General features: G+C 36.5%; 1 protein-coding gene across 1 annotated transcript in view; it reads right to left on the bottom strand.

Moving 5' to 3' along the window:
- Vwc2 (von Willebrand factor C domain containing 2) overlaps positions 1 to 25,900 on the bottom strand; it is a 155,014-nt gene that overhangs the window by 103,226 nt on the left and 25,888 nt on the right. Inside the window, exon 2 of the mRNA XM_071608624.1 lies at positions 25,510 to 25,639. Coding sequence (XP_071464725.1) covers positions 25,510 to 25,639 — 130 coding nt within the window. The remainder of the gene's footprint in view (positions 1 to 25,509; positions 25,640 to 25,900) is intronic.

Below are 25,900 nucleotides of genomic sequence, written 5' to 3'. Positions count from 1 at the left end.
GAGACAGACTCTTGCTTGTTATCTCTACATCTTATACTTATAACCACACTAGTATATATAAGAAAACTGATTCTTAATTATTGAATGACTAGGAGAGTTATGTTTTCTGAATCCACTAATATTTTATTTGTGACCTAATACATGATCTTTTCTAAAAAAAATTTTAAGGTGTTTAGACAAAGAAATTTATTCTTTTTGAGCTACAAGATTTCATAGATAAGAATACTGAACTGAGCTTATTGAAACCTTCTTGGATCTTCATATTGAAAACTGAAAGTGGAAGACTTCTGACAACAAGAACTTGCTCATTTTAAATGATGAAAACTAGATGAAAGAAATAGTTTAGGGGAGGTATAAGAAAAATCATCCAAAGCAGGAAGAAAGCCTGTGAATTTATTCTGAACAGTCACAGCCATCAAAAGGTAAGAACTGTGAGTTTGTGTCATTTTTGCCCGAGGTTCTCCCAGTACCCTTTTTACTTTAGGCACAGAAAATCAGAGTCTCCCTGTGACAGAGTTAGGGTTGGCAGGACAGCTGGAAATGTGGGGGGTGTATGGCATGATAGAGCCCAAGAAGGGGTGAGGCCCAAATCTGAGTGCAAATTACCTGTATGCCTGGCATGTAGCGTGGGAAGGACTCTGGGGGAGTTAACCAAAGAGGAGGTGTGACAACAGAGAAGTCAATCTTTGAAAGACAAAGTACACCAAAACACATCTGTGAATTTGCTGCTCTTTTGCCCATGTGAATTTCTCAACATACAAAGATCTCAGGCAAGAGAAAGATGACTTTCTGGCTTGAGCTGTCAAAGAAAACAGGTGGGATCAGGAGATCAGTGGAAAACGAGGAGAAAAACTCAGAAGCAAGAAAACAGAAAAAGGCTGGGTCTAAAACCCAGCAAAAATTGCACAAATTCCCCAGGAACCCAGGCTAAAAAAGACGCAGATATTAGCAAAACCAAACACTTTTCCACCCAATCCCTCCCCCCAAAACTGGGCAAAACTGCATTCTGCAAGGATTTTCTATGCTCACACTATGAGTTCAGGCAAGCCAAGTGCCTATAGGAGGAGAAAACCATCAATCCTCAGAGGAAATGACAGAATTCAGAGTTACTGCAGCATATCTATGATACATACTTTTAAAACAAAAGCTTGTTTCCAGAAAAATAAAGAACAACAACAACAAAAAAGTGTTTCCCCATACTGGAAAAAAAAAAAAAGTTACAAAAACTGTCTTTGAGAAGTTGTAGACATTGGATTCTGCAGACAAGATGTTGAAGCATCTTTTAAATACATTTGAAGATTTAAATAAAAATACGGCCAATGTGGTCTTAATGAGTCCTAGTGGGTGACGATATAGAGAATCAAATAGAGAAATAAAAAGTACATAAAGAATTCGGTGAAATTCCAAGAGCTAAAAGTACAATGACTGAAGTGAAAAACTTACTAGTTTAATTCAACAGAAAATTGGAGAGGGCAGTAGAAAGAATCAATGAGCTTCAAGATACAGCAATAGAAAATTTTCCAATTCAAAGAACAGAAAGGAGAATGATATAGAAAAAATGATTATATCCTCAGAGATTTGTCAAACAATAAAATAAATTTTCATATGTATAACTGGTGTCCATGAAGGATAGGAGAAACAGAGACAGAAAAATTGACTGAGAAGATATTAGGTTAAAAATCTCCTAAATTCAGTGAATTTAGTAAGACGGTAAGGTATGATATTAATAAGCAAAAATCAAATGTATTTCTATACTAATGTTACAAACAACTGGAAAATAAAATAAAACATTTTTATTTAATATTAGAAAAATAAAATACTAGAAACCAAATTAATAAAATATGTGTAAGACCTGCACAATAAACTATAAAATATCACTGTGAGAATATAAGCAAGCTATCAATAAATGGAAAGATAGTCCATGTTTATGTATTAGAAAATTCAGTCTATTCCCTCAAAATTAATCTATAAATTCAATGCAATGCCATTCACAATCCAACCACAGATTTTTGACAGGCTGATTTAAAATTTTTAAGACAACACAAAAGTCAAAACAACTTAAAAAATAATGTTTGCTAGTTTCTGATTTTAAGACTTTAAATAATTCTAAAGTAACACAGAGTCTGACATGCAGATCAATGCAACATAACAGATAGTCTGAAAATAGGTCCATCCTTACATGACGATTTCATTTTGACCAAAAATAGTCAAGGAGAAAAGATAATCTTTTCAAAAAATGTTGGTGAAACAATTGATATCAATATGGAAACAAAGGAAACATCAACTCTTGCCTCCCTCCATACCCAAAAATATAGACCAATAAATCTGAGAGCTAAAATTATAAAATTTCTACAAGTCAACAACGAAAACTTCCGTTACCTTGGATTAGCCAAATATTTCATATATAGGGCACAAACAATATAAACTATGTAAGAAAAATTGATAAATGAAATTTCATCAAAATTAAAAACTTATTATTTGAAAAAATATCATTAAGAAATGAAAAGTTTATCTTAGATTGCATGCACACACATGACAGAGGATTTGTATTAACCTCTTCAAGTTAATAACAAAGATCATAAAACTCAAAAAAAGAGCCAAAAATATGAATAGGCACTTCACAAAATAAGCTGAACAAATGGCCATAAACCATAAGAAATGATGCTCATCAGCAGTAATAATGGAAATACCATTTAAAGTACACTAAACCATCTAGTATTTCTAAAATTAAACACTGTCAATACCAAGTGTCGGCAATAATAATGGAGTACCTGTGTCATACTTTACAAAGATTGTTTTTAACCCAGATTTGATGTCATGGCTGCAAACTCTCAAACCCTCCACAATTTCCTAAATCCCTTCACTATTTCTTCCCTCATCAGTTTCTCACACTCCTGAATTTAAATGACACATACATTCAACCACAGAGACCTCTGGGTACCTAACATCCAGGTATGGCCCCTTCTGAATTGTAGGTTCAAAATGCCCAACTCCAGGAACCCCATCTAGCTCCACCAAGCCCTCCCACCCCACTTGCCATCCATAGGTGCCTCCTATAGTTCCAGTTTGCTGTAACTGTCCCTGCATGCTTTGTACTGTAAGTTTCAAGTGGCAGCCTTTTCTTGTTTGGAGCTATAAGTAGCAAAGGCTTATGCTTTTCATCTATCTGAGTGCCTTTGTCTTGTACTCTGCCATCAGAAAAGCCTGCAATCATACCTAATAGATAATTATGAAACAAAAGAGAGCACTCATGCAGCACTGAAGGGAAGGTAGAGCAGGACAGCACGTCAGGAAGCTGTTGGGCAGTTTCTTACCAAGTAAAACAAGTGCTCTCGCTGCCAGCAGTTCCATTCCAAACAATCTACCCGAAAGATGTAAAAACATATGTCTACACAAAGGCTCGTTGGGGAATGCTCGTAGCCGCATATGCACAGTAGTCAGAAACCAAAATAAAAGCAAACTTCCATCAGGTAGGATAAAGTGTGATCCATAGAATGAAATGAAGGGACTGATGTAGACAATAACATTGATAAATCTCAACCATCAGGATAAGTCAAATGAGCCAGATGTAAAGATTCTTGGGGCTGGTTGTAGCTCAGTAGAGCTCTTGCCTTGCAAGTTGAGGCCCTGGGTTCAATCCTCAGCACCACATAAAGATAAACAAATAAAAGTAAAGTTCCTGTGTCCAACTACAACTAAAAAATTTTTAAAAAAAGATTCTTTGTTACTTCATTCCTATGAAACTCTATGAGAAGCAGCTTTAAAAGCATGACAGTGATGATATGCTGATCAGTAGTTGTTTGGGGCCAGAGCAGTAGATAGGGAAGGATGCTGAGAACCGACCAAAGCAGTTCAAAATTATATATACTAAAGAGCCTCCCTTTTATCTCAATAAATCTGATTTTTAAAAGAAGAAATTAAAAACACTACGATTTACATATGATAACATAATTATTTCAAAAATAGCAACTTTCAGAACCTTCAAAAGCTATTTTTTTCTATTTGCTGAACACTGAGAGTAAACATTTCCAATCGATTTTGAAAAAAAATGTGCATCCAAAATACATACAAATCATTTAAAATAAAAAAGTCAAAAACTCTTTAGAAATTTAAGTTGATGTCAAAGTAGCAGTTCCAAGATCCAACTATATGAAAAGAAAATAAATATGAAGAGAGGGCATAGTCAAGCTGAAATTGTTTTTAATTCACAAAAAGATTATTTGTTTTTAACCCAGGGCCTCATATATGCTAGGCAAGCACACTACCTCTCAGCTGTGCCCCCAGCCCAGGTTTTTAAATTTTGACAATTATAGCTTCTGCATTTATTTCTAGGATATCACAATTTATTTGGATGCAATTATGAATAATATGTGCAATGTAATCAAGTCCAAGTGCATTTCTGCTGTTGGCTTGGTCAGTCAGGGAGATCATGGCTTTTATAATGATACTCTATTCTACCAAACATTTATTCATAGTAGCAGTCAAAATATTCCTTTCAACGTTGAATTTTAAAAATGAACTTAAAATAGAAATAGCAAGCTGGCTGCAGTGGCACATGTCTGTAATTCTAGCGACTTGGGATGCTGAGACAGGAGGAACACACTTTCATGTCCAGTCCTTGCAATTTAGCAAGACCCTGAATCAAAATAAAATATAAAAAGGAATGGGAGCTGGGGATGGTGGTGCACGCCTGTAATCCCAGCAGCTTGGGAGGCTGAGGCAGGAGGATTGTGAGTTCAAAACCAGCCTCAGCAAAAGAAGGTGCTCAGCAACTCAGTGAGATCCTGGCTCTAAATAAAATACAAAATAGGGCTGGGGATGTGGCTCAGTGGTCGAGTGCCCTCAGTTCAATCCTTGGTCCCCTAACACCACCCCATCACCCTAAAAAGGGATGGGGATGTAGCTCAATAGTAGTGAAGCCCTGGGTTCAATTCCCAGTGCCTACAAATAAAATAAAGTAAAATAGAAGTAGAAATAGAAATAGGATTATGTTGTTAACCTTTGATTATTAATTATTTTGCTATTTTTTTCTGTTATTGGAGCCAACTGTTAACAGCAGTTGTTTCACTTTTTGTACAACTACAAAATAACTTTCAGCTCAAAATTAGTGGCATTCCTCTAGAGTATGAATCATTTGCTCTTAAAGAAAATTCACAGTTCATAGAGGGACAAGAGAGAATATCTTCCACAGCTTCATAGGCTGCTCTGTCTATAGACAGTCTTTTTAGAATAACTCTTAATCTTTGAGCCAAATGCTGTTTCTTTGTAAGGAAATGTATGTCAGTTTGTTTGTACCTGGTCAGTGAGTTTACTATGGACCCCATCAATGTTGGTACAAAATTTGTGAAATGAAACATTCATCATCAATAGCACCCAGAAGTTGAAATCAATACTAAATATTTTACATATTGGCAAAATGCTCTTCCTGCTTTTCTTTCTCATTGCTAATAAAAGGATTAGTAATAAAAAGGAAAATATTTAGCAAATATTATTACAGTCATCCCTCCATAGTAGCCATTCTGCACCTGTGGATTGAACTCACCTGGGTATTAGCTTTTGGTTATTGTACAAATACCTGAGATAATCAAATTACAAAGAGAAAAGGTTGATTTTGGCTCACAGTTCTGGAAGTTTCATTCCATTAGTAGGTAAACCCATTGCTTAGATAGGGATGCTGGAGAGCAATGGTGGGGAGTAGGTAGGGAAGCAAAACTGCTCACCCCAAGGTCAGGAAGCAAAAAAGAAGCAAGAAGAGGCCGGATCCCACAATCCTCTTTAAGTGACACACCTCCAATGACCTAAAGAGCCTCCCACTAGGCTCTACCTCTTAGAGGCCCCACCACCTTCCAGTACTGCCTCCCTGGGGACCTAGTCTCTAATACAGGCCTTATGGTTTGGATGTCAAGTGTCCCTGAACAGGTCAGTCCCCAGGTGATAGCGCTATTGGGAAAGTGGCAAAAACTTTAGAAGGTGGACCCAAGTGGGAAGAAGTAGGTCATTGGGGTTTTTGACCTTAAAGGGTATATTGAGAACCCAGCATCTTCCTCTCTCTTGTTGCTTTCTAGCCGATAGAAGGTGAGATACTTCCTCCACTAAGCACTTCTACCATGATGTACTATCTCCTCACAGGCTCAAAAGACCAGACCTCTGAAACCATGAGCCAAAATGAATATTTCTTCCCTTTTAGCTGTTCATCTCTGGTATTTTGGTCATGGTAATGGAATGCTAACTAACACATGGGTCTGTGAGGGACATTTGAAATCCAAACAGTAGCACTAAGGTTGAAAATATTTTAAAAACCTAAACATTTTTTACTGCACATATACAGACTTTTATTCTTGTCAATACTCCCCAAACAATATAGTGAGATATCTACTTATATAGCATTTGTATCATGTTAGATATTATCAGTCAGAGATGATATAAACTATACAGGAGAATTTGTACAGGTGAGATGCAAATGCTACACCATTTTATGTAAGGGACGTGAGCATCTGCAGATTTGGGGATCTGTGGAGATCCTGAAAACCTCCCTTTAGATGCCAAGGGGTAACTGTAGTGACTTTTGTTGTGATAATATTGCCTAATCAGAAAAATCAGCCCATAATTAAGAATCTCAGTCTGGGAGGGTGGCACAGGTCAGCTCCAGGTTGTGGTCCCACTTGGTGTCTGGTGCAGGCTAAAGGACAGCTCCTCTTTCCTGTTATCACCATCACACTGGACTCCTGTCCCTCCAGGTTTTCTTGGCCTGCACTTGTGGAGTATGACTGTCAATTTTTACCAGTTTGGTAGGTTTTGAGCGACAAATTATTGCCATCTTACTTAGGGGTCACAAAAGCATTGTGAGTTTAAATGATGGGAAGAGTCAATATAAGTGGGAAGCATTTTACTTTCTGGACTCCCAAGTGTAAGGATAACCACATTTATATTCCTTTAGAAAAATGAAACAAAAAACAAATTCTTCTTAGCCGATTAGAATTTTGGAACAAAATGCTACTAATGAAACATTTCAGGAGTAGTTAAAAGGCTCGTTTGAACGTCATTCTAACCACTTTTTAAAAATAAATGTACCTTCTCTACAAAGTTCCTTTAAAGCAAGAATAGACTGGACAGAAATGAATTTCTTTAAAACAAATATCCTTTTATTCTCGCTCTGCTTATAAAATCTTAATGAATGAGCCCTTCCTTCAGGCTGTCATTACTCATGGGAGCCAGAGGGAAGAGTCTTTAGCATCTTCATTATTCTGATGCTGTATTTTAAATCATGACCGTCAAGTCGCCTTGGGGATCATTGTTCATGGAGCTTGGAGTGCAGCCATGGTTGCCTGCAACTGGCACTCCTGACGGGCTAAGAGCTCCAGAGAAACTGCAGGGTAAAGCATTCCTTGGGTATTTGTAAGAGGTGTTAAAAAAAAAAAAAAAAAAAATATATATATATATATATATATATATATATATACACACACACACACACACACATATGTACACACAAACACACACACACACACACACACACATATATATATATATATATATATATATATATATATATATATATATACACACACACACACACACAGATGTATGCGTGTATCATCATCATCATCATTTCCTTCAAGGACTTCAGGGAGATTAGTAGAATTATTTCTCTTTAACTAAGGACAGAAAGTTTGACATCTGTAAATTCACTTTATTTAGAAGGGATTAGAAATGCAAGACCAGAATGAGAGACCAGAATGCACCTTCTCAAAATGTGAAGGACTGTTAAGCTGTAGACCATGAAGAAGCAGATGCAGGAGAGGTCTGTGCCCTCCAATTGTCTGGAGTAGTACATAGACAAAATATATCCCATCTCCCCTCTCCACCAGGGAAAACAACATTTAGCCACTTCAGCCCCTTGTGGGTGTGGAGATGAACCAGAGGAATCTACATTAACAAGCTTTACAACTGGCCTTTATCTGTCAGTTTATTTGCCTTCCTCCAAGTTGCCACCCAGAAGGACTAAAAGTCTTTTTCCTTTGTCTTGTCACTTCTCTAAAAATTTACTGGTTTTTGTTGAAGATGCTGTATAAGCTGGAATTCAAACCATCTCTTTGAGAACTAATCATTCCTTGGGTGTCTCCCAGTATATATAAAATATGCATGATAATAAACTTCCATTTTTTTCTCTTGTCAATTTGTCTTTTGTACTGGGGATCCACTCCTACTGTGAACCTATGGAGGTTATTTTTTTTTTCACTATACTATAAAGAAACATGTGATTTGACATTTTAGGTTTCAGATTATGACTAAGGTCTCCTGGCTCTCACTTCCTCTGTGTTTTGGTGGACATAGTTGTAAAGATTGGGGAATGAGAGAGTTCTGGGTCCTGGACTGGGGCTGTCCACTGCCTCCTGTCAGCAAACATGTCAACATGTCACTACATAGAGAGTGATGAGGGCCACAGCAGGGGCATACACACATTTCCTGTGAATATGAAGATAAGAAGGCCTGTGTCTCAAGGTACTGGAAGACAGGAGACAGACATTTGCTTAGATTCTTGCAAATGAGTAGAGTTCTGATTGTACCAGGAGGGCTTTAAGGAATTCTAGGTAGAGTGAGAGACTGAGGAAAAACAGGTGAACATGAATGAATGGATCAGCAACTCTGTGTGGATTCAAGACAGGAGGAGGGGCTGAATGGCTCAGGCATGGAGGAAAATGCAGACCAGTCAGGAAGTTGTGTGTTAAGAGGCCCACCTTTACAATGCCAGATGAGAGGGCTTCAAATATTCAAGTATTAGTGAATACTTGAAGGAAATTGCCAATTCTTTAATTAGGAATGCGGAATTTTTTTTAGATAAGTAAGAATCTTATGCCTCTGGAATGAGCATGTATACTTCAGTTTATGCTATAACTTAATTCTTAATAATTCTGGATAAAATAGCAGTAGTTTAAACAAGTGTTTGATTACTTAAGGGGCCAAACAAGGTAGGTAGAAAGGAACATGCTAGACTTCACCAGATGGAGAACCACCAAATGTGAGGCATGTCTCCATCCATTTTAACTTAGGAGGCAAGAACTGAAAATGGGTGAAAACTGAAAGAAGGTAGATTGGGATTCAGTACAAAGAAGAAATTTATAACCATTTGAATTGTTCCTCTGAAGTGTTCAGAAGATGGAAAACCAAATACAGAGTTTATCATTCCCAGACTGGTTCATATGACTTGAGTAGTCCTTCAGCACTCAAGATCTATTTTTCTTTGATATTGATGTACAAATATCTCAGATATGATTATTTGGTAATCCAGTTTGGATCAATTTTCTCTTCTCTGGTTAATTCACAGGCCCTCTATTATGTAACATTGTTAAAAAATTAAGACAACCTCACATATTGTGGTGGTTTAGATATTAGGTGTTCCCCAAAAGCTCATGTGTGAGACAATGCAAGAAGATTTAGAGGAGAGATGAATGGGTTATGAAAACTTTAACTCAATCAGTGAATTAATCCCCTGATGGGATTAACAGCCTGGTAACTAAGGTGCGTAGGGTTTGCCTGGAGGAGGAGGGTCACTGGGGGCATGTCTTTGGGATACATATTTTGCAGCTGGCAAGTGGAGTCTCTCTCTGCCTATTGATCATCATGTGAGCTGCTTCTCTCAGCCACACTCTTCCACCTTGATGTTCTACCTCGCCTTGATCCCTGAGGAATGGAGCCAGCCTCCCATGAACTGAAACCATGAGCCCTAAAGTAAACTTTTTCTTCTTAAAAATTGTTCTTGTCATGTCTTTTACTCACAGGAGTGAATAAGCTGATTAAGACACATATATTTTATTTTACTTTATTGATCTCACTTGCAGATGTAAAAGCAAGGTCCACACATCACAAATGGCTCTGGCAGACTTGGAGCAGATCCAGCAACTCTGCTTCAGGTTCTTAAAACTTAACTCTCTCCAGGGAATATATTAGGTACCCTTCCCTGGAATTGATGTCTCTTTCTCTTTTACTTTAGAGGGAAGTGATATGGTATAACAAGATAGGGATAAGCAAGAAAGCCTGTGAATTAACCAGAGAAGAGAAAATTGATCCAAACTGGATTACCAAGTAATCATATCTGAGATATTTGTACATCAATATCAAAGAAAAATAGATCTTGAGTGCTGAAGGACTACTCAAGTCATATGAACCAGTCTGGGAATGATAAACTCTGTATTTGGTTTTCCATCTTCTGAACACTTCAGAGGAACAATTCAAATGGTTATAAATTTCTTCTTTGTACTGAATCCCAATCTACCTTCTTTCAGTTTTCACCCATTTTCAGTTCTTGCCTCCTAAGTTAAAATGGATGGAGACATGCCTCACATTTGGTGGTTCTCCATCTGGTGAAGTCTAGCATGTTCCTTTCTACCTACCTTGTTTGGCCCCTTAAGTAATCAAACACTTGTTTAAACTACTGCTATTTTATCCAGAATTATTAAGAATTAAGTTATAGCATAAACTGAAGTATACATGCTCATTCCAGAGGCATAAGATTCTTACTTATCTAAAAAAAATTCCGCATTCCTAATTAAAGAATTGGCAATGTTTTTCCCCCCATATGATAATGCTTTACTCAATGATGGTTGATGTGCTTTCAAAAGACATTCAGTGAATGTGTGATTAAAGATAAATTCAGTTCACAGCTGTCGGGATTAGCAAATTGTAAGAGCTCTTAAGTGAAGGCATTTGCTTTCAAAAGATGAGATGCAATTTTCAGAATTGGAGGTTTATGGATACCTCCTGGGGTAATGGACTCTTTTATACCTGAAGTTTATCTTCCTGAAAGACAAATAAGGTTTGGGTTTTGCTATTGGTATAAGAGCAGAATGTGTCTTCTGATCAACAAAGAGAGTATTTTATATTCCCTGGAAGCAACCACTGAAAATCCTTGCTAAGAATATTCATTGGCTCATTCTTCTGGAGACGAAGACAGATTGGGCAAGTCATCCACAGGGTTATTTGTCTTCACACTGTCTATCCCTGACAGATCATTCTACCAGAATGTGTCCCATGTAAGTGTTTTGGATGCAATTCAAGTTACCTCTGGTAATGCTGCCATTGATCATCCTGTGGATGTGGTAAAGTTATCTGTCTTGGGATGAATAGCTTTATTGTGTATTGTGACAATTGATTTCCCTTTTGCTGAGGACACTGGGAGGGAGAGATTTTGGACCACTGTATTAATGACCAAGTGGCTTTTAACAGATGAATAATGGTGAAGAAGCATGAATGGATAATCTCCAAGAGGGCCTTGCCTATAAAATACAGCTGGAAATTTAACCTCTTCTGCAGTGTTTGTCTGCCTTCCTCAGGCTGGGCAAACTGCCATGGTGTTTGTGGAACAAATTTTAGAAGTAGATTGAAAGAAAATCTGGCAATGTGTGCTCTATTTTTTTTTTTCTTTTTGAGATGAAGTCTTATCATTATGTTACCCAGGTGCTCTTGAATTGGGTGTTACTGTTAAGTTCAATTTTGTGGGAGAGCTCTTGACTTACAGTAAGCACTTGACTTAATCATCATAGTAAACCTGCAAGGGATATATGAAAGATTATCCCAAAATTGCAGGTGAAGAAACTGAAGAGGATAAGTCAGTTAGACAAGATGGCGGGAATTCAGCTGGACTGTAATATTTGCTTATTTCCAAAGCCAGGATTTTTTTTTTATCCTTCTTCAAGGAATTTAGCCTATAGCATCTATGAGCCTTTTGTCTTCCATCAGGTCCACTCTTCCTCCCATTCTTCCTTTCTCAGGAACTACACCACCACCTCTGCCACTGTCCAAATCTGAACCAGATCCCCATTCTTATACTCTTGATCTGCACCTACCTTACACAGATGGCCAATGAATGCAGCTGATGACCTCTGAAGTATCTATACATGCATCTGCTTCTCCCCATGGCTACTGCTCATGTACAAGTTGATGCCCCTATTATCCTTCTCCGATACTGCAGTAGCCTCTATTTTGAATCCTACAACCAAATGACTTTGTAGGATTCAAATATATTGAGACCACTCCTATCCTAAAATTGCTTCTTTGGATCCTCATTGCCTCTGAATTAAATCTCACTTCCTCAACAAAACCTAAAGATCCTCTCTAAGTTAGGCATTGATCATCGTATGCCTCTGCATCACATTTCCTGACTCTGTCTCCATCTCCAGGCCCACAAGATTGTTCTAGTTCACCAAAGTGGCACAGCTACACCCCTTAACATGTGCTGTGGGTCTGCTCACTCCACCTTTTCTTCTCACCTTCTATAGCCCGACAGGCCGCCTCCTCATGCAGTGAAGAAAACTTCTCATACTGTTTCTTTTGCCTGATCTATGTTTCTGGGGGTCTTACTATTATTTTTCATTTTATTGCCTGAGGCATACAGCAAAGGGTGAGTCAGTATCCTCTGGATAAATGAAAGAAGGATTTCAAAATCCATCATGTCATTTGTCACCAAACATCCACTAATGTAGCTTCATTTCATATCTCCATTTTACAGGTACAAAAAGGACACAGAAAAATGAAGTTACTTAATTAAAATCTTATTCTGAAGTCCTAACTGCATTATAGGGCAGTTCAACAATTGGTTTTCCTATCAATGGCCTTCAGTCATCAAGAACCATTTAAATTATGTTAGAAGTTACTTTGTTAAGAAGGTAGAGAGTATATTACAGAAAAATGTCATCCAGGATATTTTAAAGTTTAGGCTCTCAATATTGAAATAACGAGGCACCATCTTCTATAGATTAAATTTAAGAATACCAAGGTTATAATAAAACTAGAGGCTTTATAAATGTGCACAGTCTTTTGTAAAATAGCATGGCAATAATATCAGAGTCATAAAAATGTTCCAAGCCTTTGACCTAATCATCTCACTCTTGGGAATTTATCCTAATGAAATAGTTCAAAATCAAGGCCACATTCGTAGTAGTGATGTTACTGCAATATTACTCACTCCCCCACACCCTTCATCATAATTCAAGTAGAACAGCAAACAGGAGTTATTTACACGACAACCTCCCCTCTAGACCATGAGCTCATTAAGGGCAAGCACCAAATCTTGATTCATCTTTATGTTTTCAAAGAATAAACAATAAGCCTTAATGTTTTGTATAAACAATAAAAATCTATAAAGCCATGCACATTCCTCTCCAAAAATCTACAAGGAGAAGCCAATGTTGAATAAATGAGAATGCTTAAACGTGTTGTCTCCACAATGCCCAGACTCAGAATCAATGTGATTAGCGTGGTAGGTTTTGAGAATAGCTAACAGTGGTTAGAAAGTAGGCCATGGAAGCTTTCTTAGGATATTTGAAAACTTGTCTTCAGAGACTGAAAGTGATTTACAAAAGAATGGAGATGGGAAAGGGACATCAGGGCTGGTTCTCAGCAAGGTCAAAGGCATTGTGTAAAATGGAAATGGCCAGGCAAAGTGCAGACTAGTTTCTGTTCAGAAACTAGTGTGCAAAACCACCACCATATACCTTCTGATAGGAAGAAGTTTATAGTCAAAGTGCACTTGACTCAGAGTGTCATCTTCATAAACTGGTAGCAACTACTTTGGGGGTGATCCCTCTCTACCTTTTGTTTCAAAAATAAAACTCTGCATCAGTGTTTGCAAACAAACCATTCTGGGTTGTTGTCAAATTTATGAAAAAGAGCTAATTCAAGCATCTCAGGTGGGAATGAAAATTCATGAAACCAAACTTTGCTTTTCCTCTTATCTAGTTGTCAGAAATAAGAAGATCCAAGAACTAGCTGAGCTCTCTTCTGACAATACTGAGCATGAAGCCTGGAACAGGTACCAGTAAACCCTGAATTAATACTAGTTAAGGAACTGATAAGGAACAGAATAAAAATATATACCACGGAGGCTAGGACATTCACGTGCTTCTCTAAATAAGAATAAATAATTGATGCTCACTGGGCTTTATGAGGATTAATATGCTGCCATCTGAATCATTATTCTCACCAAAGCAAATTGCAAGTAAATTAAGACACATGTAGATAAGTATTTTAGCACTTTGGAGTTGGGTTCTTGACTTATTTTGAAGAATACAAGCAGAAGGAGTTGAATAAAGCTTTTAAATATTTTTGAATTTATGTATGTACTTATTTTTTAGGGAATCTATTCACTAAGAAGTCATTCCTTCCAGCCTCACTACCAAGAAAAAGCTTAATTTTGTGTTTCTCTTTGTAACTAATATTTATTATTATTCATTATGGTTTTCTTTTTTTTTGTTTTGTTTTGGCTGCTAGAAAGTTTATAGTCAAATTTTATGTCCACCTTTAATAACTTGCTTTACTGGATGAGACAAAGCATCATATTCTGGCCTAATTTGCCATTCAATGCTCATTTTCTCTCTGCCCTGATATTTTCAAATTTTAAAGTACTATTACATGTTTTATATTTATATAAACTCTAAAGCTTCTAGAAAAACACCAGACATAATGAAAGCATTTGTAAACGCAGTTAAGTCTCAGAATGATCTCACTCCCTGTTTAAAGCCTTGCAGCTCTACTATATTCTCTCACTAAATCTGACCGTGAGGAAATGAACAAAGAAGAGTGTGGGAAAAATGAGTGCCAGAAAGCAGTGGTCTTCACAGGGTGGTCTCCAGACCAGCAGCATCAGGAGCACCTAGGAGCTTCATAAAAGTGCTGATTTTCAGACCCCAACCCAGACCTTATGGATCAGGAACGTCAGGGCTGTGGCTGGTGGTTTTTGTCTGAACCTATCCTCAAGACAATTCTGATGCTCAGCTGTCTTTGCGAATCACTGGAGTGAAGGAGCAGGTGGATGGTGTATCTTACTGTCAGCCACCCAGAGAACTATAGTGCCTGCCATGGACCAGGAGGCACTTCCTGATTTTCATTCTTCTTGCATTTTCAATCCCATCCCACATTCTGGGAAGCTGAATCATAAAAAGGAAGATCCTACAATGACATGAGGAAGTGCAGGACTTGAAGGAAAAGAAGTAGTATCTGCCCTGTAGAGAAGAGTGACCAAAGAAGGAGTTTGTGTGGGGAACTGGACATCCATATTATGCATGGGGGATCTAGAATATAGAAATCCACAAAAAGCCATTGACTTCTATTTGGTTTCTATGCTGTGTTATTCTTCACAATTTCCTATCTTTTAAAGGTGTGAAAATAAACAAGTAGGAGGCTATTAACCTGAGGCTATCTCCTTACTTAAAGTCCCTACCAAACAAACTAAAACATAACTTAGAAGTTGATTTTTGTAACAAATAGGCAGACTTCAGTCAATCACAAACATCTCTACACCTCAGCCAGTCACAGGCAATCGACTGACCAGACCACAGCCAAATAAGGCAAATATCTCATCACACTATGCCCAAATAAGGCAGATGTCCAGATGTTAGCCAATCAGAGGATTTTTCTACTTTATTCTCATATTCTCTCTATAAAATCTTGTTGATTGAACTACTGTGTGGGGCTGGGGCTGTAGTTCAGTGGTAGAGCGCTTGCCTCCCATGTGTGAGGCACTGGGTTCAATCCTCAGCACCATATAAAAATAAATTAAAAATACAGATATTGTATCCATTTATAATTTTAAAAAATTTTAAAAAATATTCAACTACTGGGTGGACCTCTATGACCACTTCTAGTTTTGAGTGTTGTTCAGCTCATCAAGCTTTCTTTGCTCAAATACACTCTCTTTAATTTATCTGAAGTTTTTATTTTAATATGAGTAATAAGAATATATTCTTAGAAGGGTTTTGGCTTTGGCAGGCTTGAGAAGGAAGATTTAACAAAAATATCAAGGACATCAGAACTGGGATAGAAAAGTTAGTCTGAGGAAAGATGGAAGAATATGTAGTCAAGATTAGTCTTGACAAGTCAAAGGAAATTAGAAAAATTTTACTTTTCTTTTAAAGACCTTGTCAAGTTTTTAACAACTTTATTCAGCTATACCTTACATACTATAAAACTTACCCATTGTAAGTCTACAGCTTAATTTTTAGTAAATTATTCAACTGTGTAGTCATCATAGCAACCCAATCAATAAATATCACCTCAATAAATTCTCTCATGCCTATTTGCAGTTAATTCTGTCAGTTAACTCTGCTCTCAGTGCTCTTTTGCAAATGAACTACTTTCATTTAGAATACTGATTTTCAGGTTCATTCGTATTGTAGCATGTATCGTTAGTTCATTTTCTTTTATTCCCAAATAGTATTCCATGGTATGAATTCACCACATTTTGTTTATCTATTCAACAGTTGGTGGACATTCAGATCTTTATTCTTTGTCCATTAAGAATAATCCTGCTCTGAACATTTGCATACACATCTTTGTTGGACATATACTTTCAATTTTCCTGGGATGGAATCCTAGAAAGGAATTGTGGGGATGTATGGAAGTTTTTTGTTTAATATCTCAGTGAATGTTAAATTATTTTCCAAAGTGGATATACCATTTGACAATTCCACTCTCAATGTTTGTGGGTTCTAGTTTTTTTTTTTTTTTTTTTGCTGTTGTTTTATGTTCCTGGGGATCCAATGCAGAGCTTCACTGTCCAGGCTGGCCTCAAATTTGTAATCCTCCTGCCTCAGATTACTGAAGAGATGGAAATACAGACAAGCACTACATGGCCTGGCTTTGAGGCTTCTAGTTTCTCCACATCTTTTTCCAACATTGGTTTTGTCTGTCTTTGGTACTGTAACTAATTTGGGGGAATATGGTAGTCTCTCAATGTGCCTTTAATTTTTATTTCTCTAAAGATTACTAGGGCGAATATTTTCTTCTGTGATTATTTGCCATTTGCTCATTTTCTTGGCTAAAATGTGTGCTTAAATCCTGTGCCCATTTTTTTGTTATGGTTTTTGTTCTTTTCAGGTCATACAATTTCTATGTACATTCTTGATAAAAGTCTTTCTTCAGATATATGATTTGAAAATATTTTCCCACACTCTGTAACTTTTATTTTCATTTTCTTCATAGTGTATTTTTAAATGCAAGAGATTATACTTTTCATGCATTCAAGTTTTGTTTTCTCCTTTATAGACTGTGATTTTAATGTTAAATCTAAGAACTCTGCCCAACCTGGTCAAGAGAATGTTCTTTATTTTAGGCCTATGGGTCACCTACAAGTAACATTTGTAGATGGTATGAATTTAGCCTCTGTGATTATCTAGTTGTCCCAACACCATTTGTTGAAAAAAACTATTTTTTCCATTGAAGTGCCTTTTTACCCTAGTTGAAAACAAATATGTAAAGATGCATATCCTGCACTTTTTTTCCTGGATTACCAACTGAGGAATATTCAAGAAAATATACATCAAAGATTATATAAATATAACATACATAAAATAGTATGTGTGTATGTATGTATGTATGTATGTGTGTGTGTATATATATATATATATATATATTGCAATACCATAGACTGATAATTTACAAATGTTATGAAATGAGATATTAAAAAATTTTTAACTGTACTTTTCCAAAATTGTTTAATCTATACTTTATGATTCATTTGAACTTTAGAGTCATCTTGTTCATTTCTGAGAAATATAAAGTGTGCTCAGATTTGCATAAGAATGCATTGAATTTACTGCTCAATTTTGGAAGTACTGCCATCTCGACAATATATATATATTTTTTAATCAGGGATAAACTTAACCACTGAGCCACATTCTCAGCCCTTTTTTGTATTTTATTTAGAGACAGGGTCTTGCTGAGTTGCTTAAAACCTTGTTAAATTGCTGGGGCTGACTTTGAACTCACAATCCTCCTGTCTCAGCCTCCCAAGCTGCTGGGATTACAGGTGTGTGCCTCAGTGACTGGAAAAGATATTCATTCTTATACATATGAGATATCTATTAATTTATATCTCCTTTAATTTCTTTCAGCAATATTTTTTAGTTTTGGTTTCCAAATCTTGCACTCCCATTGTTACATTTATTCTTAATTATTCTATTCTTTTGGATGCTATTCCAAATGGAATTATTTTTATTCAATTTTTGTGATCTATTATAGGCTACAGGATTTTTTTTGTATATTCATCTGGTATCAATCTTTATTAATTCTAATAAGTGTGAGTGTTGTGAGGGGAGATGATTGGAACTTCCCGTGTATAGTTTTCTAATAAATACAGTTTTTCTTTCTAATTTTTCCTCCCTTCCTTCCTCTCTTTTTCTCCTTCACTTCATTAGTGGATAGAAGATGTGAAAATGGATATCCTTGCCTTCCTCCTGATCTTAGGAGGCAGGAGCACCGTGGGAATATTCACGCTAGCGGTTGGCTGTGACTCAGTTGCCTTTAACAAACTGAGAAAGTTCCATTTTATGCCTCGTTTATCAAGAGTTCGAATGACAAATGAATGCTGGATTTTGTCAAATACCTTCTCTACCTCTCTTGAGATCATGTGTAGTTTTGTTATCTTTATCTTATTACTATAGCATATTTCATTAGTTTTTTTTTCAGTTATTAAGACACATTTAAATTCCTGGAAAAGATTCTCACTTGTTATACTGTTTAATTATTTTGAGGGTGTTGTATTCAGATTGCTAATATTTTGTTAAAAGTTTTCCATCTATGTTCAAAAAGAAAAAAAAATGTATGTAGTTTCCCTTTGTGCATGTGAGATGCCCTCATGTAGCTTTAATATCAAGTTCATAATTAATGCAGAAACTAAACTGAAATATGCGCTGTGCCTCTATTTCCTGAATTAGTTTGTGAAGAACTTGTGACAGTTCTTTTTTAAATATCTGGTAGAATTCTCTGGGGAAGGCAGATAGGCTTTTCATTTGGGGAAAGATTTTGGGTATCAGTTTGAATTTTTATTTTTGCTTTCCTAAGAAGTTTTCCTTTTCTTCACATTTGTCTAATTTGTTGGCGTATAGCTGACCATAACATTGCCTCATAATAATTTTCATTTTTGAAGGATCATTGATGATGCCCTCTTTCATTCCTCACTTGTGTATCCTCTCTGATTTCTTCTTGGTCAGTTTTGTGAAGGTTTTGTCAATTTTATTGCTTCCAAAGAACTTGCTTAAGTTGGTTATAATGAATATTCTCCTAAGCTTTTTAAATTTATACTCTATTGATTTCTGCCTGCATCTTATTATGTTCTTTCTTCTGCATTCTTTTGGTAAAATCTGCTCTTCTTCTCTAGTTCCTTAGGAGAGAAGCTTAAATTGTTGATTTGAGAGCTAAATTTCCTTCTAAGCACTATTTAGCATCATCCCATCAAGTATGATATGTTCTGTTTTCATTTTATTAAAGATTCAAGATGTTTTCTAAAAACTCTGTGATTTCTACGATGACCCCTGGGTTATTTATGGTATGATATTTAATTTCCAGATATTTTCAGATTTCCCACATTTTATTCTACTATTAATTCTGATTAAAATCTGTTCTCTTCAAAGAACATACTTTCTATGACTAAGCACTTTAAGTTTTCTGAGAATGTTTTTATGGCTTAACACTTGATTTCCCCTAAAGAATATCTGTCTGTCCTTGGCAAAAATAAGAATTGTACAGGGTAGTGTATTCTTCATCCATATCTTTTAGGTCAAGTTTGTTGACAGTGTCATTCAAGTCTTCTATAACCCTTGCTAACTTGCAAGATTTCTTTAGATCTTCAATGAATGAATGGTTTGACATTTCCAACTCTAGTTATTTAAGTTTCCATTTGTCCTTGAATTATATAGATTTTTACTTCATGTATTTTGGGGCTTTGTTTTGAGACCATGCACATTTTTAAATTTTGTTTCCTATCTGTTTCTTGGGGTTTTGTTTGTTTCTGTTTTACCTTGAATGCCTTTTTTAAATTTATACATTTTTTTAGTGCATTGTGCATAATTCCTTTATTGATTATCTTAGTGATTGCTCTAGGAATTACAAGATGCACCTTAATCTATAATAGCCTACTCCAGGTTAACACTAATTTGTTTGCCCTGAAATTACATTTTTTTCTATTTTTTTTTTCTGTCATATCTGCAACAATGACTGGCCCTATCATGGGAATGGAATGGGATGGAAATAGTGGTAGACTAAGTACCTAAAACTCAGTGAGAAAATGCATCCCTCTGATGAGAAGAATGGGAAAGGGGTACCAATGTACAGAGCTGGGAATCTACTCTGTATTTTTCTCTCTTTTATATCTCTTTGATTTATTTTGATGTGTTGGAATTGTTAAATAGATACCTTTCTGATATATCCATGACATATTTTCTCCAAATATGTAAGCTACCTTGCATTTGTTTAATAGTATTATTTGATGAACGAAGCTTCTTAATTTTAATAAAAGTCCAATTTATTAATTCTTTCTTTATGGTTAATAATTTTAGTGTTTTTGTTTTTGTTGTTGTTTTTAGCCAGAGATTGAACTCAGAGGCGCTTAACCACTTAGCTACATCCCCAGTGCCTTTTATTTTTTTAATTTTGAGATGGGGTATTGCTAAGTTGCTTAGGCCCTTGCTAAGTTGTTGAGACTGTCTTTGAATTTGCCATCCTCCTGCCTCAGCCTCTGGAGCCACTGGGAGCATCACACCCATCCTTTTAGTGTTCTTTTAAAATTAATCATCATCTAGGCAAAATCATGAAGATGTTCTGTGTTTTCCTCTAAAAGCATTATTGTATTAGCCTTAATATCTAAATCTGTAATCTGTAGGGAATTTATTTACCTATTTGTGGTTGAACACCAATCATTGGAATGACTACTCTTTTGCCCACTATCCTGCAGTATCAGTTTAGACATAAAGCTGCTGATCTTACATACACAGGTCTTTTCAACTCAATTCTGCTCCATTTGTCAGTCTTTTAGACCATATTGCAGTATGTTACTTATTGTGACTTTGAGTCTTAATCTCTCTCGTCATATACACTTTCCAGGCTTACTGTTTTTCAATATTTCACTGGGCTGCTTTTAACTCTTATATTCCCATTTGGAGTTTAGAACCAATCTGGTATTTTCCATGCACAAAAATGTAATAATAATCATTAAATTTTTTTACTGGACTTGCGCTCAATCAATAGACAAATTTGAATCAGCTTGACTTCTTTACATTATTGAGTCTGTTGTGAATATGTTGTATGCCACCATTTCCTCAGAGCTTCTTGAATTTCTCAATAAAACTTTTATGATTTTTAACTGTAGTGATCTTACAAAATTTAGTTGGATTTATTTAATCTAATTTGCATAATGTTATTTGAAACTGTAGTTTTTAATGCATTTCTACATTTTTTGTGCTCATATAGAAATACAGCTTTTTATTAAACATTGCTAAACAACCTTACTACAATTAACTATTTATTTTGATATTTGGGAATTCCTTTATTTCTTATGGGCACAACCATATCATCTATAAATAATGATGAGCGTTCCTTTATGATCGATATTATTTCCTTGGTGAAAATTTTGGAAGTATTCCATGGTAAGGCCAAATACGAGGAGGCTTTTATGAGAGAATCTTGATCTGAAACACACCCACACCCACCCATAAGCATCCCATTTGGTTTTGTTGAACTCACTCCATACATTTTAACTATGAACTTATCCTTCTCTGAGATACACAAGAAAACAAACAACCAAAAGAAAATTCTTGCTTAATTCTCAGTCAGTGCTTCTCACATAATTTCCATAGCAGTACATCTACTCATTTGAAAGCTCATTGTTCACCTTATCCATTTTATAAATGTTTTTTGTTTTCCTCCCCAAACAGCTATATTTATTTTCCTATGAAAATAAAGATTCAAATAACTATCATCAAGTAGCAGTGAGACCTTTGGGAGAGATGTAATCTTTGTATCCAGTGCCTTTGTGCTGCTGGTATACATCACACGCCCCTTAGGTACCATCTTCTATCTTTGAGATGCATAGCTAACATGGCGTTCATACTACACCACCAATTCCTGCTTTTTATCAGTTCTCTTCCTTGGTATCCATAAAGTAAGGTGGCTGTATACATGCCAAAGGGAGGCCTACTGATCACTAATGGGAACCTCAGGCCTACTTAGTGCTGACAAGCACATCTGAGACCCAGGGGCTTAAATGGAAAGGGTGCTGTGAACTTCTGAAGTACATCAATCGCCAGAGAAAACCTGAATCCTTGAAAGTCAATATAATACTCGCTGTTTACATCATTGTGGGGCAAGAAAAAGAGAATAAAACAAAACAAATAACAACAACAAAAAACAAGCTCAACCACGGAACATCCATTTTATCAAAAGAAAAACCTTGGGAGACTGATCTACACAAGTCAGCAAAGTGAATATATTAAACTGTATTTGATTTGTGATCATTTATTTATATTCAAGACATTCTTCATTTCAAACTTTTGCTCCTTTGATGCAAGGGACTTTGGCAGTTCAGAGTGAACTGTAATTTTCCTTCGATTGGGAGAAAAAGCTATTTAATGCCATAGGTCAAGACATGAGGAGGAGAGGCTGGTCTGCAGAGATCAAGAGTTAGAACCTTGGTACTTCATCCAAGCTAAGTCTATCCTCGAACTTAATTTCATACGAAGCATCTCTTTTTTTGATGTAACCTAATTTTCAATATTCAGATAGAATTTTTTTATATAAAAACATTATTTATGTGTGTGTGTGTGTGTGTGTGTGGCGGCAGGGTTGGACTACTGTAAATTATTCATTAACCTCAGTCCATTACTACAGAGCATTCACTTCTGACAGAATCGGCTTTCATTTTTGAGCAAATCGCTTGTACTCAAAGTTCTACACTTGATTTGTCCCATCAAAGTCAGAATACCCGACAACTGGATACAGCTTAAAGCCAAGTTCTCTCTGGTAAACAGATCAAAATTTCAAAATATGTACATAATTAAATACATTCCAACTTATTTTTAGTTATAGTCTTGAAAATAAAAACTGGTGGATGTTTTGATAAAATGGGCTCAAGTCTCTTAATACAAAGCCTTATGTAATATAAATCTAGTTTAAAAATATTCATCCTTCTAAGAAATCTCTCAACTGTCGCCATAAAAACCACGTCTAATTTTGACCTGCGCTGTTTCTCAAACTATAGAGGTGAAGGGTGAACACTTGGAAGTTTATCATCAGGGTGGATTGCCTTCTACTCTCTTCCTAAACCATCAATCCAATAATAAAACACACTTTCAAACACATTTTGCCTACACAAAAAATAAAACTTGCCAGGCATGGTAGTGTATACCTATAATCCTAGTGACTTGAGAAGCTGAGGAAGTATGATTCCAAGGTCAAGGCCAGTCTGGTCAACTTAGCAAGACCCTGTCTCAAAATAAAATAAAATAAAATAAAAAAAAGACTGAAGATATGGCTCAGAGATTGACTGTCCCTGGGTTCAATCCCCAGTACCTATAAATAAATAAGTAAAATGATACCTTAAATGATGCAAAAGTTGAATGCAAACAGAAATAAATTATATCTTCATAAATTTTAACATGACAAAGAATTAATTCAAATATTTTCTGATCCTGTACCTTAACTAGGATAAAAGAACTGCCAAGAACTCTTGATCTCTACTGGTTAGGTTTCATGTTGTGGTAGGGTAAACAGAAGTTACTCTGCATATTATGGGACAGAACAAATGAGTAAATACACTGATGGTACTGGTTTTCAGAGCTGGGTTGTGAGGTGAAAAGACAAAGGAAGCAAATGTGGCTAAACATCAACAAGAGGCAAATATAGAGAAGGGTATATAATTACTCATTGTAGAACTATTTCAGCTTTTCCATTGGTCTGAATTTTTTCTACTGGGAAAGGCAGATAAAACAGACCCAAGGACTGAAATTCTGATTTCCTACCTATTGTTCCAAATCAGGATTCCATCCATGACTCTCTAATGCCAAAATTGGTTTCTAACTATAACTAACCAAGAAAAGTATGAAATATTTTGGGCACTTAAAATGCCAAGTATTTCAGCCACCAGTGTTTAAATCATTAGCTAAATCTCATCTGACTCAGTGAGGAGTTATTCTCTGGTCCCAGTTCTCCACACAGGGAACTATATGAGAATCCTATCTTCACCATCTCCCAACGGTCCTGAGGTGTAGGCCAACTCTTCACAGTGTTACTGTATTGCCACATCCCAATCCCAAGGAGACTCCCCTGGCCTCTACCTGCTTCTCCTTCCCCAACTCCACCCCATCCCATTATCCCCAATTTATGCTAGTAATATAAACTATAATTGATGTCCCCTCTACCTTACTGTAATTTTTCAACATCATTTTTTAAAAGAACATACTCTATGTCCAAAGTTTCACATTCTCATTTTATGGAATTATCCTCATGGTTTCTTCATAATAAACATGCACTAAAGAACAGCCAACCCCTCATGAATTACACTGTGTGCCTTTTTTCTTAGTCACTGTCCACTTGTATTTAGAGGACTATACACATAGCAACCTGGTAATTATTGCATTCCTACTACAACAGTCGTGCTTTGTCAAGCCTTTTCTCAAAAGATACTTCATTTCCTGATTTGATTACATATTTTAAGTGTGTTATAATGCTTTGTGGTGCAATTTGGGTGTATGTACCCAGTCAAAGACTTCCACGGTACTTCCCGATCTATGTATGATTGGCATGACTGCAGATTCACAGAGTTGCCAAGGACACCATTAACACCTGGGTAAACCATGCTCCCAGAGCTTGCCTGCAACTTACAAAGCCCATTATCACATGGTCATCAAGCCTTGGTCCAGCAGGCAGAGGACACAAGTTAGCCCAAAATGCTCCCACACAGAGTACCAGAAGCATACACCATGTGTCGACATCTAGAAAACCCAGTCCCTCTTGTCACACACAACAATCAGATTCCGAAGATGGCAGCTGTGATTCCTGATTCTGCTCTCTTCCAAGGTACTCTCTTCTCCTTGCCAAATCTCCCTCTTGAGCCATACTTCTCACCCATTCTGGCTCTCATTATATTCCCTCGTGGAGAATGATGCCCAGTGACTCAGGTACAGAGTCCTAGTTATTCAGAAAAAGAAATCCCTGTCCATGGTAATTCAGCACTAAGGGCATCTTGCCATTTCTTTTCATGAAGCAGGCATGGCTTCTGATCAACCACTGGCTCTTCCTGAGAACCGGGGTCTCTCTCCCTGCCTAATTTGCTTATGAAAAATATTCAATTATGTTCCAAGTTTAATTCACTTAGTAATGAAAAGTAAATGAGCTCAACCAGCATGTTTGATTTGTCTTGGAAAGAAAGAAACAGCTTTGCAAGAACAAACAAAGCTAAATTAAAATAAGTGACTCTCCTTGATAGTGGAAATTTAATTTCTTCCCTAAGAATTTCTTAACATCCATAAAAATGGGGCTGTCACCAATAAGACAGGGAATGCCTTGATACACAGAAAGTCCCAACCATACCCTGTGACCTGAAGGTCACATACACATGCTTGTGCATGTGTGGACACTTCTATTTAAGCTCAGATATCCATACACGTTCCTTCTACCATGAAGTAGAGAGTAGAATGCATGGTGGACTCAGAGGTGCACCCTGTCACAGATGGGCATTCCACATACCATTTTTGCAGATGGGACAGCACTGGTCAGGCTCATACACGGGGTCCACACACTCTGTCTGGGGACAAGCCGACACTGTGCAGAGCACTTCACCGTTGGCTTCACAGCGGCACCTCTCACATGGAGACACCTGAAACACAAGTCCACCGGTCAGATCATATCTCCCTCAAGCTGTGCTTTACGAGGTCATATTTTTATTCTCCTAAACTTTCTGTAAAGACATCAGACATCAAATGTTTTGGGGAAATTTTTTTTTTTTTAAATATATATTTAATACCAGGTATTGAACCCAGGGGGACTTACCCACTGAGCCACATCCCCAGCCCTTTTTATGTTTTATTTTGAGACAGGGTTTCACTAAGTTGCTGAGGCTGGCTTTGAACTCATGATC

The sequence above is a fragment of the Marmota flaviventris genome, chromosome 1, assembly GCF_047511675.1.
Source record: "Marmota flaviventris isolate mMarFla1 chromosome 1, mMarFla1.hap1, whole genome shotgun sequence".
In the NCBI taxonomy this organism is placed as follows: domain Eukaryota; kingdom Metazoa; phylum Chordata; class Mammalia; order Rodentia; family Sciuridae; genus Marmota; species Marmota flaviventris.
This window is presented reverse-complemented; position numbering and strand designations above follow the sequence as displayed.